Genomic DNA, 15242 nt, shown 5'->3' with positions numbered 1-15242 from the left:
AAGGTGTGTGATAAGGTGATGTTTGTAGAAAAGTTTCAAATAGTCATGACGTCACTTACTCATTTATATTTCTTTATTCTAAATTGTGTCTGTGGCAATATGTACATGTGATCGCAGTTGCTGGAGTCCAGAAGAGCGGATCAGGGCCCCGGAGCTGGAGTTATGGGAGCTATGAATTCTAATGTGGGTGCTGGGAACTGAGCCAGGATTCCCTGGGGTAACAGCAAGTGCTCCAAACCATTGAGCTGTCTCCCTAGCACCACATCATTGAATTTTTACCGTTCTATTCAAACCTTTCCATACATTAAAACTAACTGGGGGTTGCGGGGAAGGGAAAAACAATGCAGACCCTACTCCTTGAGATCCGAATTCAGTATGCTCAGCGTGGGACCATGGTATTTTCCCCAGGGACTTCTATGCCATCCAGGCTCGGGACCTGCTGGATCTAGCAGGGATTATTTGTAAGCCCTCTCCCAGGACTGAGAGTGACGCCAGGACCTGCACGCTAGGCGAATACCTCTCAGTGACATTGCTCAGTTCCTTGGGTGACTTCTTACTGCATTCCTTGAGTATGGATAGGCAGTTGGTATTGTAGTGGGAGGAGCCTCAGGTGTGTAGCTGCTAGTAAGCTGCCCATGTATTGTAATCAACCCCAAAGATGGACTTAGGTGGAACCATTCCTTCGCCGTGCCTTCTGTGCCTTGTCTGAGGTAGGTACAGCTTTGTCACATCTTTGGAAAAGTCACTCAGCCTAGGCCTTTGTCACATGGTTTAAATCACGATGTTCTGTGTTAAACTGTGCATTCATGGAGAAATAACTAAAGGTAGACTTGGGTTTTAACTTCTTTGTAGTTTAGTTTTGTCATCTATATTTACTTCAGAGTTTCAGAGATTGTCATTTGGTGTATGTAAAACATTGGCACATATCAAAAACTTGCTTACTATTACTTAGTGACATGTGGCATGTTGTTGACTTGGTCTCTGCTGTGGCTCTCGTTTCGGTTCTCTGGGACTTCATTTCTCTGACAATCGAGCCTCATACATGTACAAACAGGAATGAGGGGATGCAGTTATGGGGAGATGCTTAAGGCCAAGGGGGTGCTCAAGAGTCTGTTGCTTTCTGTTCTTTCTTTGGTGTGTGTGTTCATTTGGTCACATATGCATGTGCATGCTGCATGCTGTCATAGTGCACATCTGGAGGCCGGAGATGAACTTGAGTGTCCTTCAGGAACCGTCTACCATCCATGAGACAAGGTCTTTAATAGAGAGTGGAAACCTCTCATTAGCCTACAGTAGCTCACCAGCCAGCCCAGAATCTGCTTAGAGTGGAAGCCTATGAGTAGGCTAGGCTCGTCACCAGCCAGCCCAGAATCTGCTTGTTTCTTGAGGACTGGGATGACAGGCATGCCTCACGTGCCCAGTTTGTTTACTTGGGTGCTGGAGCTCAACTCATCCTCATGCTTGTATGGCAAGCATGCTACCGACTGAGCCAGCTCCCAACCCTTTTCATTACTTTGTAAAAAGTGTGTGTGTGTGTGTGAACAATTTTGTATTAGTTCTTCATTTCAGTCTTTATATAGCAAAGACTTTACCTACTGAGCCATCTCATCAGCCTTCCTTCTTTCTTAACACATGACAGGTCAATGGAAAAATAGAATTTTGAGCACATAGGCTTAGGTAGGCTTAGGTGCCATGGCACTGTTTAGAAGATTTTCTTACAATGGCCTGTGTGTGGGTGATTGGCTGTTGTTATGGGTGTGTGCCTAGGAGGCCCACAAAATAGTGTGGGCCTAGCTGCAGCCAGAACTCACAGAAGGAACAGTTACTCCCTGCCCACCGCAGCAGCTTGTGTCTGTCACCTATTCTCATTACATTGAACTTTCCATGACTATGTCCTTCTAAAACCTATGAATAGTGGGATTCTGTTCTGCCATAAGAAGAATCCACAGTCTTAGGCGTTGCCAGAAAGCGACAGCCTTTATTGTTTTAGTCTATGATTTCTTGCGTGTCCACTAGTTAATTATGAAGCTTTCTGGATTCCTAGGTTGTGATGTTCAGTGTGTTTATCCTATGAGTCCACCTTCATAGTCTGTTTGTTCACTCCAAATGGGGACTGGGACAGTGCCCATGTCACCAGTCAGTCCGGGTCTCCTTGTGGGTTCATTTTACTGATAGGGCAGATTGCACTTCTGTGTGATTGAAGGGATTCAGTTTTTCTTCTTATGGAATCTCTTTCCTTGGCAACCTAAATGGATTCTAAGGGTAGTGTTGAGACATCTCCTTTAAGAGCTGATGAAACATGAACCCCATGTCTCTAGTTTAGTAAGACTCCATGTCCAGACTTCCAGGTGTGTACTAATAACAGCACGCACAATGCACGTGACTTCCAGGTTGGCTCCTGGACAGTTGTAGCTTCACTTTCGTGGGCACCCACCTAAAAGGCAGTAATATGGCTGCCGATCAATTGTCTTTGAGTTAGGACATCGCTCCTCTTCTTGATGATGCATTAGTGTACAATAAAGGACTGCAGGTCTCTAATCCATGTTTAAAATATTAAATTTCGCTGGGTTCATTTAAAGAACTATTTTCTGTTATTCATTAAAATAAAAGGGAGGGCCTAGAGAGATGACTAAGCGGTTAAGAGCCCTGCCTACTCTTCCAGAGGCCCTGAGTTCAATTTCCAGCAGCCACAGGGTGGCTCACAACCATCTGTAACAGATCTGATGCCTTCTTCTGGAATTACTTGCATATAGAACCCTCATATGCATAAAATCAATCAACCAATCTTTAAAATAAATTAAAAAGGAGGAAAAGATTTTGAACTAAAGTCCATTTTCATTAATGTTGTTAGGCTGTCTGTGGGATATTTATGCCTATCCGAATTAGTGCACCCATAATGAGTAGTTCCTGGCAGTTAGAAATAAGCAGGAAAAGGAACCATAACCTTTTCTGTTCATTTTATTTAATAATGGTTAAAAGCCATTTAAAGGGAGGACACCTAGGTGGTCCTCTCCTATCATCTCAGCCCTTGGGAGGCAAAGGTGGGAGAATCATGAGTTTGAGGCTGCCCTGTCACAACCTCCACCCAGACCAACCACAGAAAGACATTGGGCATCAATAGAGTAGCCCCCTGAGGTTATGGAGCAAGCTGATGAGAAAATCAGGACCAAGAGGTGAGAATTCAAGGATTTAAAGGTTATAGCTTGTATTGTTAAACCCAAAGTTAACCAGTAAGCCCCACCTGCCCAAAGACCAGGTAACTTCCTGAGATCCTGGGATTGGAGCTCTTGGAAACTAAAAACAAAGCCTCATGGGAAAGTCTGCTTACCCCTATGGGTCTTTGTTTGTATAAGCCCCACCAACACATGTCTCAAGGCCGCTCACCTGGAAAGTTCCCTGGTGATGGTCCTGACCAAATTCCATCTTGGTCAGTATTTAAAATTTTTCTTAAAAGCTTCCTTAAATTAAGCCAAAATGGTAGAACTGTTTTTTTGATGTTGTTGTTGTTTGTTTGGTGGTGGTTGGTTGGTGGTTGTTTTTTTTTTTTTTTTTTTTTTTTGGAAAATTTCAGGATTAAGAGTATCTTCTGGTAAAGGAGTTGTAGAAATCAGGGAGTGTTTTTGTTCTTGGGTTTGTTTTTAGAAGCTTTCACAGTGTCTCACAAGCAACAAAGTAAGTGCTTCATTAGTGTGAAATAAATAGAAGGAAACGGTCATAAGCTTCAAGAGACGAAGCGTAGGTGCCCAGTGAAGAAGCGAGACCAGGGCGTTAAAAGGTGGGGTAATAACAGCTAAGCCATGGATTAGGGGCAGATCTTGTAGAGACTGGAGAGCAGTACTCTGGGACTTACCTGTATGGTGGCCCCCACATTCAATGAAGAAGCAGGTCTCTCCTGGACCTCTTAACCCTGAGGTGACGAGGGAACCCCATGTTCTTTTTACCTTGTCTTTGTAACTTGATACTTTGGTCAACATGGAACCCTAACAGGACGTAATCTCTATAAGAGCAGTTAGAAAGTTATTTGAAGTTTAATGGGTCAGTACTGAGATCCACAAAGGGCTCTGTGGCTTCCTGCTCTGAGGACTGCTATCCCTGGTGTTAGTGGCTCATGGTTCCCCTGGGCATCCCTGGAGGTTCTGACAATAGGATTGTGTTCTGTGAGAGACAAGCCTTATTATGTTGCCTGTCATTCCCCAGGGACTAGCAGCTTATCTATCACCTTATCTTTCCAGCACAGGAGCCCCATCACTTCACCTACTCTCCTTACCTGTCTTTAGAAAGGGCTCTGGGGGAGGGTGCTTCTGTTCAGCTGGATCCTGTGACTGTCACCCTGAGAGCTGCCTGGTTTAGAATGGCAGTGGAGAGAAAGGCAAGTGGTTTGTTTCTTTGTGAAAATATTCCTGCCCAGTTTTTTTTTTCCTTAAGGAAGTCTTTTTCTTGGACTAGCTCATGTGAACAATTTCCTTTTTGAACTGATTGAAACAATTTGATGAATACATGAAGGCTGTCAGCTTTGTTCTGTCGCAATTTTTTTTTTCCAAAAATTCTCCTTGGTCTGGATAAAAAAATAACTTGTCATGACAACTCATCGCCATGGGGAACTCTGGTGTCTATGTAAGCTTTAAATCATTCAGTGATTGAAGCCGCTGTGTGGGCTCCGATGCCAGGTCTGCCGAGGGCTCGGTGGGAGTGTGCATGGGCAAGGCCAGAATGGTGGGCATCGAAAATGGGCTGACTTACAAAAATTTCTTCTTTTAAGCAAGTTGCAAATCTTTAGCAAAGCATCTATTAGCCTTTCTGGATAAAGAGTCATTACTTTCATTTGTTTGACCCAAGGATAATTTGTGTGGGAGCTATCGAGAGTGGGAAAGACTCAGAACAGGCATTTCCTTTTTAGGTTGAAATTTGGTAGAAGGTTCACATAGCACAAAGTGATGGCTAGCGGGGGTATTGGTAAGTGCAGCACGTTGTTCTGCAGAACGGAGGTGGCAGGCTAAACACTGGGCTCTCATAAGCATCAAATCTGAGAGCCCAGGTGTAAAGAGCCCTTAAACACGGGTTGGGAGCTTAGTAAATGTTAGTTTCTCTGTTCTTCCTGAACCGCAGTGGGACGCGATAATGAGTCTCCATTGTGCTGAAGCATCTGTGGGTGACTGAGCTGCTGGCTAGATTGTTAGGTGGGGAAAATTAGCTCCCACGATTCAAACGTTCAGCAAACACTTAGTTGATATGTGATATATACAGAGCTAAGTAAATGAATGGAAAGACAAACCTCTTTATGTAACATTGTATGCTTGGTGCCATGTGATCAAAGCACTATAGGGTACTCGCACAGATCCTCTGTGTACCACAATGCGGGGTGCACAAGTACTGCAGGGTAAAACAAAGATCTCCGAAGAGTTTCAGCCCCCGTTCCCATTGGTGGAACTTCACTGAAGAGAGAACTATCCAGTCAATGTCCTTATCCTGCTAAACACATAGGATCTTACCTGATCTTAGAATCTAAGCAGAATCAGGCTGGATTAGAATTGTGTGGGAGGAGTGGAAACCTGGACTCCAAGGTCCTGTGGGCCCATCATGGAAGACAATGGGTTTGAACAGAAAATGCTGTGACTAGGTAGGGATGTGAGCATCAGATTTCTCTAACATACATGTGTGCATATGTTTGTGGGTGGGTATACTTTTGTGTGCCCATGTGCAGACACGTGTATGATTGTATGTGGAGGCCAAAAGACAGCTTTTGGGATCATTCTTAGGTGTTAACCGCTTTGATTTTTGAGACATGGTCTCTCACTGGTCTGCAGCTTGCCAAGTACACTAAGTTGGCTGGCCAGTGAGTCTCAAGAATCCACCTGTCTTTGCCGTCTTAGTTCTAGGCTCACAAGTGTATGCCGCCATGCCCATTTCTTTCTTTAAATGGGTTATGGGGATCAAACTCAGGACTTTAGAGAGTGATCTGTCTCTCTAGTGTCTGACACTTAGATCCTCTAAATTCTTTATTTTCATCAGTCTCATGTATGTAAACCTATTATGAATATAATCTACAATATCTTCTCCAAGTCCCAGGGACACCTATATCTTAGTGAGAAAGTCCCTGTGGGATTGAAGAGAGATAACACATGAAGTGTGTAAGAGGCAGACTGTGGGGCTGAGGGCCTTGAGTTGACCCCTCTCAGCTACCTGTGACTCACTTTAAGAGGGAGAATGACTCTGGAGATGTGTCTGCTGAAGTTTGAAGAGTGGTTTGGTGTGGGAGGGGATAGGTGGGTGTGGGGGGAGCGGAACTGAAGGACAGAAGACCTATTGAGAGGCTGAAGCAGCCTCTCAGGTAGAAGTGAAAGAGGGCTGAATGGGGGTGATGCAAGAGCAATGGAATCCCAGTCCCAGCTGGAGTGACTGTAGGCACAGCTTCCTGCCTGCCTTATTGCTGCAGGCTGCACTCTTGGAGGCAGGAGCGCTTTGAGTGGAATGTCCTGCCTGACTGGAGTGAAGGTGACCTGTGACTTGAGGTTTATTAAACTAATCTTTTATAGACACTAGGCCTGACACTTGCATGTGCTTTGTTTTTGTTTTGTTTTTGTTTTTGTTTTTGTTTTTTTTTGATTCAAGGTATCTGTGAGTCTAATTTCCCTCCTTTCCTTTTTCTTTTCAAATAGACTCTTTCAAGAAGAATTTCCAACCCGTACCTTGAACATACTTCTTCCCAGGTATGAAACTGCTTTCTGTTTTCTTCTCTGTGTTTATAATGGTGTTTCACAGATGCTAGTGGAGAACTTTGGGTTGCAGCTGCCTGACCTCCCGGAGTTTTGCAGGGATAATGTACTCATCACACCATCCTCCCGCCAGGGAGACCAGTGAAGACGTTTAGATTCCCTGATAATTGTCAGGATTCAGGATGCTTGTGACATAAGACACAACTGTTTTCCACATGCTCTGCAGTAAGCCATCAGGGTGGTATAGTACACATGCATCCTTTAGATTTTGTATGGACAGGAACACAAGAGTTTACAAATACATTGCACAGAGAACTTTAGTAAGAGAAGATGTATGTAGAGCTACCTCTAAGGATATTGTCCCCTCTGTGCTCACAGAGGACTGAGGTGAGGCCTTTTCTTTTCTTTTCTTTCTTTCTTTCTTTTTTTTTTTTTTGAGGCCTTTTCTCTTCCCTGTGTCATGCATCTGGAGCAGAGTGTGTGCTTGTCAGCTACTCGTTAATGCCTCGCAGATGAGTCACTGAGTGAACCTTGTAGATGTCAGGACTGCTTAAGCTTCCGCTGACTCATGCCTCTGCCATGTAGCTTGTTCAAGATCTGATTTTTAAAACATGTTCGCAGGGAATCATTTCTGGCCCTCTCCTCATCAGATTGTATTCAAGTGATGAGATTGGGAGAATTAAGTATGGACACTTACTTTCTAGCAAGTCATAACCAATATATTATCAATTTATTTGCTTTAAGAGATAATGTAAACTACTTATAGGTAAGAAATAGTTACTAAGAGGGCCTGAGGTTATAGAGCACTTACCTTGTTTTATAAAACCCGTGCTCAAAGCTAGCACAGCCAGACAAAGGAGTTTGACAGAAATCTAATAGGGTGGAGAGATGGCTCAACACTTAAGAGCACTAGCTGTTCTTCCAGAAAACGCAGGTTCGATTCTTAGCATCCGCGTGGTGGCTCACGACCATCTACAATATAACTCCAGTTCCAGGAGATCTAATACCTTCTGACTTTTAGAAGCATTGGTCACACACATGTACAGCACACATAGAAACAAAATTACATGTAGGAAAAAATACTCATAGCCATAAAATTAATATAGAAATAAATAAATGTCACAACAGGAAGAGGGGAGCAAACGGGAAGCTGTGAGCATCTAGCGGTGTACGTTGATTTTCGCGATCATTTATTTACCTCGTGAAGTTAGCCCATCACACTGCCTCCTCGGTTCTGAAATATAGCCTTGTGCTAAAGAAGAAAGTACAACAGAGGAAAGGAGGTGGTTTTGAAAATAAGGCTGAGAGGTTTCCAAGAGACACCTCCCTTCCTCTCCAGGGACCCGGGACTCAGAGGGAGGAATGGGAAGATTAAGGAGAGAAGTTCAGTGATATCTCTTTCTGAAAGATGTAACTGAAGCACTGCAGATCATATCAGAACATTTGGAGTCAGCTGTAAACTCTGCCGTTGAGTGGAGCTTCCGGGAAAAGTAGCATGCCGTGGCATTGCATCCTGCTTTTGGTTGTTTGCTAAGTGGGGAAGTATCTTCCAAAGGCTTTTATGTGCATGGATTATCAATGTGGCCAAGTCAGTAGATTAAACGATTTGCTTCTGATTAATCTATACAGATCAGATGACCCCAGTGTGCTGCAGTGACTGAAACATTATGTTCACAATGTGGAAATTCCACTCTGAAAACTTCATCTGTTAAGAGAACGTTGCTTATGATTATAGTTAAGTCCTTTACATTTGGAAAATAGCTATTATAGTTTAATAGCTTAAATGGACCAGCAGCTAAAATGAAATAAGGTAATTATTGGCCTATATAGCTTCATAGGCTAAAATGTATGTGAAGCTTAGGGAACTGGTCGTGATTCTTTATACACAGCTTGCTTTGGGAGCTCACAGGCTGTCACCTTATTGTTCTACATTTACAAGATTATTTTTCTTCTCTGCTTAGATTTATGGAGAGAATTCTTCTTGTGCAGGAAAAGCATTAAGAAATATTATTATCCTTCAAGCAGCTGACCTGGTAAAGGACAGAGTGAACCTCAAGGGATTTTACAGGTAACACCATTTCTTAACACCTTGTCAGAAGCTCCCCTTGAGGGGAGATCCAGCAGCCTAATTGTAGCTCTGAGCACAGAGTGTCAGGCTCTCTGGGTATCAGCAGCTGGAGGGACAGAAGTGCTCTGGCTGCTGAGCATCCGAAGGATGTTTGCTTATGGCCATGGTTAGGTTTCTGGGTCTGCAAGGACATAAAATTCCTAACTACAAGGGTTGTCTCTTTTTTGATTCTACACTGAGTCCTTCAAGGAAACATAAGTCCCTCCACATTGGAAATACTGCCAAGTCTCTGGAAAGGCTCATAGGCAGAGAGAGAGCTGTTCAAACCCTCCGGGTGAGAATGAGTGACACTCCACACTACAGTGTGGAGTGGGAAGAGGCAATTTGTCTTCGTAGGCCAGTGAATAGGGATAGCACTGTAAACAGTAAAGGAAAGATAGGTTCATGACTAGTCTTAATAAACAGCTGGACCTTCGGTGAGGTCAAGTGGAAAGTTTGGAAATGTGTTTCACTCTTATGGAATAGTAAGAGTATACTGTTACCTTTATTTTGCTACATGAAGATGAACTAATACTTAACAATACCAAAAGAAAATTATAAAAATAAAACCAAAAGCAAAAACTAAAACTTACATTGTCAGTTCTCTTAAAGAGATGACATTAAAAAGCAGAATAGGCCAGTACTCAGGTATTATAAGAAGAACATACTCTCACAATAAACGGTGATCCTTTAAGTTATAGAAATTTAGCTTATAAAAATAATTTTATTATTCCTGTTGTTTTCATCGGCCACAGGAAACAAGTGTTTCCATAGGAAACATTTTACAATGACCCAAATCCTGGGCATAGTGAATCTCAAGTATCTGCAGTAAAAAGACTCCTGTGTGAGGTACAGTTATACACAGAAAATGCACAGATCTTAAGTGTGTAGCTTAATAAATTTTTATTTGCTATGTACCCATACAATCATGATCTGTGTAGCCATTATTAAGATACAGAGGATGTTTACATTCTAGAAAGTTCCCTCATTCCCTCTTAACAGTAACCAGTTTCTGCAAATAAAATGTCTTAATGTTTTTTTTAGCATATATCAATTATGCATAGTAATGGAATTCATACTTCTACACAATGAATTTCACTCATATTCACCTCTTGCTGCTGTCCTGTGCCAACTTGCGCTCTTGTCCCTTCCTGTTTCCCACTAGCCTCTTCTCTACTGTCATGTCTCTTTTGAAGGAGGTGGGTGCAAGGACTGTTTCCATGAGGAAACACTGAAGGAAATGACTCTCCTCTCCTTAGCAGCTCGTAGCGGATTATACATCCCCAGGAAGGTGTGGGGCCCCATCAACCTCCCTGTTCTCTGACAGAGTAGTGAGGAGCCCAGTGTTGTGGACACCGTGTGTCCTTATGGACACAGCTGCTGTGCGTTCAGTCTCATGGTGCAACGGCCAGCTTAAAGCAGAGAGAGTCCGCCATGATGGCCAGCGGACAGGCTGGGGAGCAGCAGCCGAGTGAGGTAGGAAGCTGAGAGATCACATCTTCAACACAAGCATTAAGCAGAGAGAATGAACTGAAAGTGAGGCTGGACCAGGGACTCTCAATGCCTGCTCTAAGCAGTGTTTTTCCTCCAGCAAGGCTTCACCTTCTAACGTTCCCTTCGCTTTCCAAACAGCACTCCCCACCTGCCCTTCAAAGTTCACAGTTCTCATTCAAGCCTCCACATCCAACCACACTCAAATTAAAATTAAAAGCAAAAGTAAATGACATCATGTATAGTCACATCTGACTCTTTAAAGCTAGCATTGCATTTGTAAGTCTTCATGTCTAGTTGTAAGCAAGCTCAAATAGTTCGTGCCAGTTACAGAAGACTTTGCTAATGTCTGTGTTTTTAAGGGTTTGTGTGTTGTTTTAATTTGTTTGTGATCTCTGTGGGCATTGATTTGAAATGGAGATGTACCCTAATTAGGTCTATGGAAAAATGAACATCCAATTTATAATATCTTTAGGGTTTTACAGGAGCCTAGCAGGGAGAAAGTATGTGTTTTGTTGTAATGGGGAAAGAGCTACTTTTCTGTTATAGTCTAAGGACTGATTAATATTCTAGGATTAAAGATAAAATACTAATGGCTGCCTGGAATGAGTCATTTACATGTGTCTGATCATCAGCTGAGGTCCTGTGTTCCCATATGCCATATGAGAATCCACAGTGAAAGCTTTGGATAGATTCTATGCAGTTTGTACTATAGAAAAGGCATGTTTGTTTCTGAGCCCTTACTTCCTTTTATGTAGATGAATCACTAAATACCACTACCTTATTTATGCTTTAAAGTTTAGTATCTGTGTTACCACAGACTGATTGCAAACCATAATGGAAGAAAGGAAGAGGTCAAGGAAAACAAATTTTCCCCTGCAGAAATGGGTAAAATTCAGCTGTATGCAGGGTCACGTGGTTCTGTAGTACACCTCCAAGTGGCACTTCCACTACCCAGTATGGCAGATGGAGTGCCAGGCTGAAAATGCACCGTGGCTAAGAGCCACTGGCAGCATTCAGATCACTCTGCTCCAGCAGTTTCAGTTTATCCTCTCTGCTCTCCTCTGCCCTGTAGACTGAGGCTTTGAACTGGATTGTTGTAGACCTGGTCAACAAGACAGAAGACTAGGAATTAAAGATATTAAGGACAGACTTTCTCCTTGTCTCTAATATTTTTCATGGCCAGACAGATGGTAGGAGAAATTTAAAACATAATGGTGAGATTTAGGGAGGGGCAGAAAGGGACCACATGGAATTAAAACAGTAGCTTGTTAGGGAGTGGTACCGTTTTCCATGAAGGTTGTCATGGCAATTCTGTGTTTTAGCATATTCGTGCCAAGCCTATGCCTCAAACAGGGTGAACCCTTCATAATGAGAAAGGGAATCTAAGGAATCTGAGCGTTGTGGTCAGTAGCAGCACCTAAGGGGTCTGATGGGAGTGGGTTTCTCAGTTTCCATGTACCTTTGCCTGTCCCCCTGGCACTGCCGAGCAGTGTTGTTGAAAAGACCTCCTCATGGCTGCCTTTGCTCACATAGGCACAGCTGCCGTCTCGCCAGCCACCCGGTACAATGTGGAGGTCTCGTTTGTTGAGCAAATGCTGTATTGTGGGCTTCTGTGTTCCAAGCAGACACTCAGAGAAGGCTGATGAGCCTCAGTGTTTTGAAAATGTGAAATAAAAAGATACCATAGTGTTTAACCCATGAACGAAAGTGCTTTCAAAGGCGAAAAGATGCTGGCTAATTGAAAGAAGCCCTGAGTAATTAGTTAATTAACACTTCGATTCCTTCCTGTAGAGTTAGTGTTAATATTGACTGTTTGGTCTAATTGCCTGTTTTCTTGCCACCTGTGTCCTCATTTAAAAGACTCCACATATCTGGATTCTTATCTTTCTATCGTTTTAATGGTAACCTGCCCCTGAGCATGTTTGGAATTGTCTTCATTGCCTTGGAGCATCTTTTAAGTAATGACACTTGACCAGATATCAACATGCTTTAACAAAAGCTGGATCCTTGAATCCAGTGGCTCAGTGGAAGTGTGGCTCTTCATAGCAAGTCTTGCTATGGATGGCTCGTACTGTGTCAGTCACAAGAGTGAGCCAACACAACACATTTCTCTGGTTTAGAAATTCAACAGTACATTCTCATCCCTCCTCAGTGTCTGCAGAATAAGGGTCCACAGTGTATGAGGCATTCCCTCCCTCCCTCCTTCTCCTGCTCTCTCTTTCTTACAGCACTCTAGCGGCCTTTGTGCTGGAGAAAAAGTATAAATTAGATTCCTCTGCAAATGAAAACCTGTATTTCAAAAAGTTTTCTTTTTCTTTTTTTTCCCCTGAGGCCCACACAAATGGAAAAGTTGACTTGATGATACTGCTTGTAATAGACTGTGCGATTTGGTGTGTGTTTCAAATCTAATTACAGAGATGACTATGTGTGGTTAGTGGAATCCAGCACACACATTTGGCTTCCTGTGTTTATGATCTAGGCTCCTTAATGGGGTTGCTTTGCTTACATTAAAATGGTTAACAGTCAAGGTTTTAGGTCTTTGAAACAAGTTTTAGAGTCTAATCTTTAAAAAACAGTGAACAAAACTCTAGGCTGCAGTCTGTGGTCCAGTTTTGTCGAACCTTTATGGAATCCTTTTGTTACCAAAGGGAGCAGGCAAAAGTCCCAAAATGTCTAAGTGAAAGTTCCTCATCACCAATCTGAAGTCCCTTTACATAAAGAGCCGCTAATTTCATTTCTTCATATTCAATCAAGTGTGTTTCAAGATTTTACTGTGTGCTGTGAACTTCTCATTGCTTATGGCTTTGTTTTGGTCCAGGAGAAGTTGTGTGGGGTCAGAGCTGGTTGACTGGCTTCTAGAGCACTGCCCTTTCGTCCAGTGTAGATCTATGGCCATTGGAGTCTGGCAGCTCCTACTGGATATGGGAATTATGTCTTCGGGTGAGTGTTCATATTTAAGACACAATTGTTGCTTTGTTAAACTGCTAGACCAAAGCATGTTATAATCTGGATGGAAATTGGTCTTGAAGTTAAATGTTTACATTCTTATATTTTAAGTAAAAATGACACATCATTTTTGAACCATTTATTTTTGCCACACCTTCTGTGAAAATACTTAAGTACTTGTTGATTGTAGACATAAACCTGTAAAAGGCATTGCCTTCCTTTCTTGTCAACTCTGCTCATAAACTTATTTTGTCAGTTATGTCTTTTGTTGCTTCAAAAGAATGGTTTATCATGCTGTATGTAATCAGGAACTGATTTATGAGTGTGTGTGTGTGCATTATTTTAATTAAGTAATCACAAACACTTAGATATGTGAGCTGTGAAGATTAGTTCTTCAAACGGGATAGAAAATGATGTTTAAGTAGAAGCCAAAGTAGATGACAGTCTCTCTTCTTAGTTGAACCCAGGGAACTGAAGCAGTGGAAGCTATTTCTTCTTTATTTCAGTTGCTAGTTGGTACTGAAAAACCCTTGTTTCTATAGATGATAAATACAAAGGACAAGTCTTGGTGTCATTGGGAAAGAACAGCACAGATGCGCGCATGGTTTTAGTCTTCTTAGTAACACCTAGCACCTAATACTTTTAGGTTAACACTCTTTGAGGAGCAGGCTTATGGTTGGTAACACATTTTGTGTAAATGCCTTTTGAGACAAACCTCTAACTTCAGATTCATTTAAAACAGGATTCCCCAGCATTGTTGGTATTGACATTCTAAGTTAGAGAGTTCTTCGTTGTAGGAGGACTGTGCTGTGCATGTAGGGCTTTTGGCATCACCCATCTCCTTTTCCTGTAGATGCCAGGAGCACATCCTTTCACTATGTCTCTAGGCGTCACCACGTGTCCCCTGAAGCAGTGATGCACAATCATTTCTAATCTTGCTAGATGGAACTTGCTGTTTCTGTATCATTTTTTGCCACCCTCTTTGAATTGATATTAAGTTGACCAGCACTTGTCTGTAAAGCAGAAAACTTATAAAACATATGTGGATATATTGGTCAAAGTTTGAGCAGTGAAATTAATCAATGTGTCCTTTCATTTTATGTGCAAGGGTGAATGAATGTTACCTTTGGTTTCTCACTAATCATTGGACTTTATTATTTGATTTGATTTATGACTCTAAAGCATAACATTTTTGTTTGTTTGCTTGCTTCAAACAGTGGACCAACATCTGTACTTTCAAGATAACTATGTTTTCTACCAATTTTCTTCGGAGGAATGTAGCTACTTGTACTGTGAATTTGAAAGAGAAGAAGAATGGCAAAACGGAGTGAAGCTTCTCCTGCAGCTTGTGCATCTCCTTCCTGCTAGAGCTGGCACCTGTGACCTGTGAGTACGTGCTGTTGGGTACCAGTGTACACTGTTCTCTCCTAGAGAACTGTCCTATATCCTGGGACTGTGCTCTGCTTCTTCAGGCTTCTGTCTTGTTTGAGTGGTAGGAATACCATTACCAAGTTCACAAAGGTAAGAAACATTGTTGAAGATTCATGCTAGACTTGGCTCCATTGCTATTCTGATCCTTGGCTTGCTTCACCAGCTGCACCATGATGCTTCCAATTCACTACTAAATGAGTGGATGGTCTAAATTAGGTATAAACACATGATTGGGCTAAAGTTGAGTGAAACATTAACTCTCATCCACCATCCACGTCGTGACTGTGCTAAGAAGGGGCTCAACAGAAATTTCTGAAAATAATCTAGAAGCAGAGTTTTCAAATTAAAGCATGTGAATCATCACATGAAGATAGTGAATCACTGTATGGTTAAAATATATGAAGCAGCTTCCTTGAGTCGTGATATGGGGGTTATGACATGCCTGTTTATCCTTGGCAATAGTGGCAAGCTTATTTCAGAAAGGAGCAGCAGGATGAAATGCCAATTGAATCACTCACAGATGTGCAACTCTTCAGGCATCAGCGTGCTGT

At 42.3% G+C, this 15242-nt stretch overlaps 1 protein-coding gene across 1 annotated transcript in view; it reads left to right on the top strand.

The window, feature by feature from the left end:
- The window catches only part of Rapgef5 (Rap guanine nucleotide exchange factor 5), a 229683-nt gene that overhangs the window by 33798 nt on the left and 180643 nt on the right, over positions 1-15242 (top strand). The window contains exons 2-5 of the mRNA XM_057782269.1: positions 6657-6707; positions 8675-8781; positions 13133-13254; positions 14478-14646. Of these exons, the coding sequence (XP_057638252.1) occupies positions 6657-6707; positions 8675-8781; positions 13133-13254; positions 14478-14646 (449 nt within the window). The remainder of the gene's footprint in view (positions 1-6656; positions 6708-8674; positions 8782-13132; positions 13255-14477; positions 14647-15242) is intronic.

Source organism: Chionomys nivalis, chromosome 10 (genome assembly GCF_950005125.1).
Source record: "Chionomys nivalis chromosome 10, mChiNiv1.1, whole genome shotgun sequence".
Classification (NCBI taxonomy): Eukaryota; Metazoa; Chordata; class Mammalia; order Rodentia; family Cricetidae; genus Chionomys; species Chionomys nivalis.
This window is presented reverse-complemented; position numbering and strand designations above follow the sequence as displayed.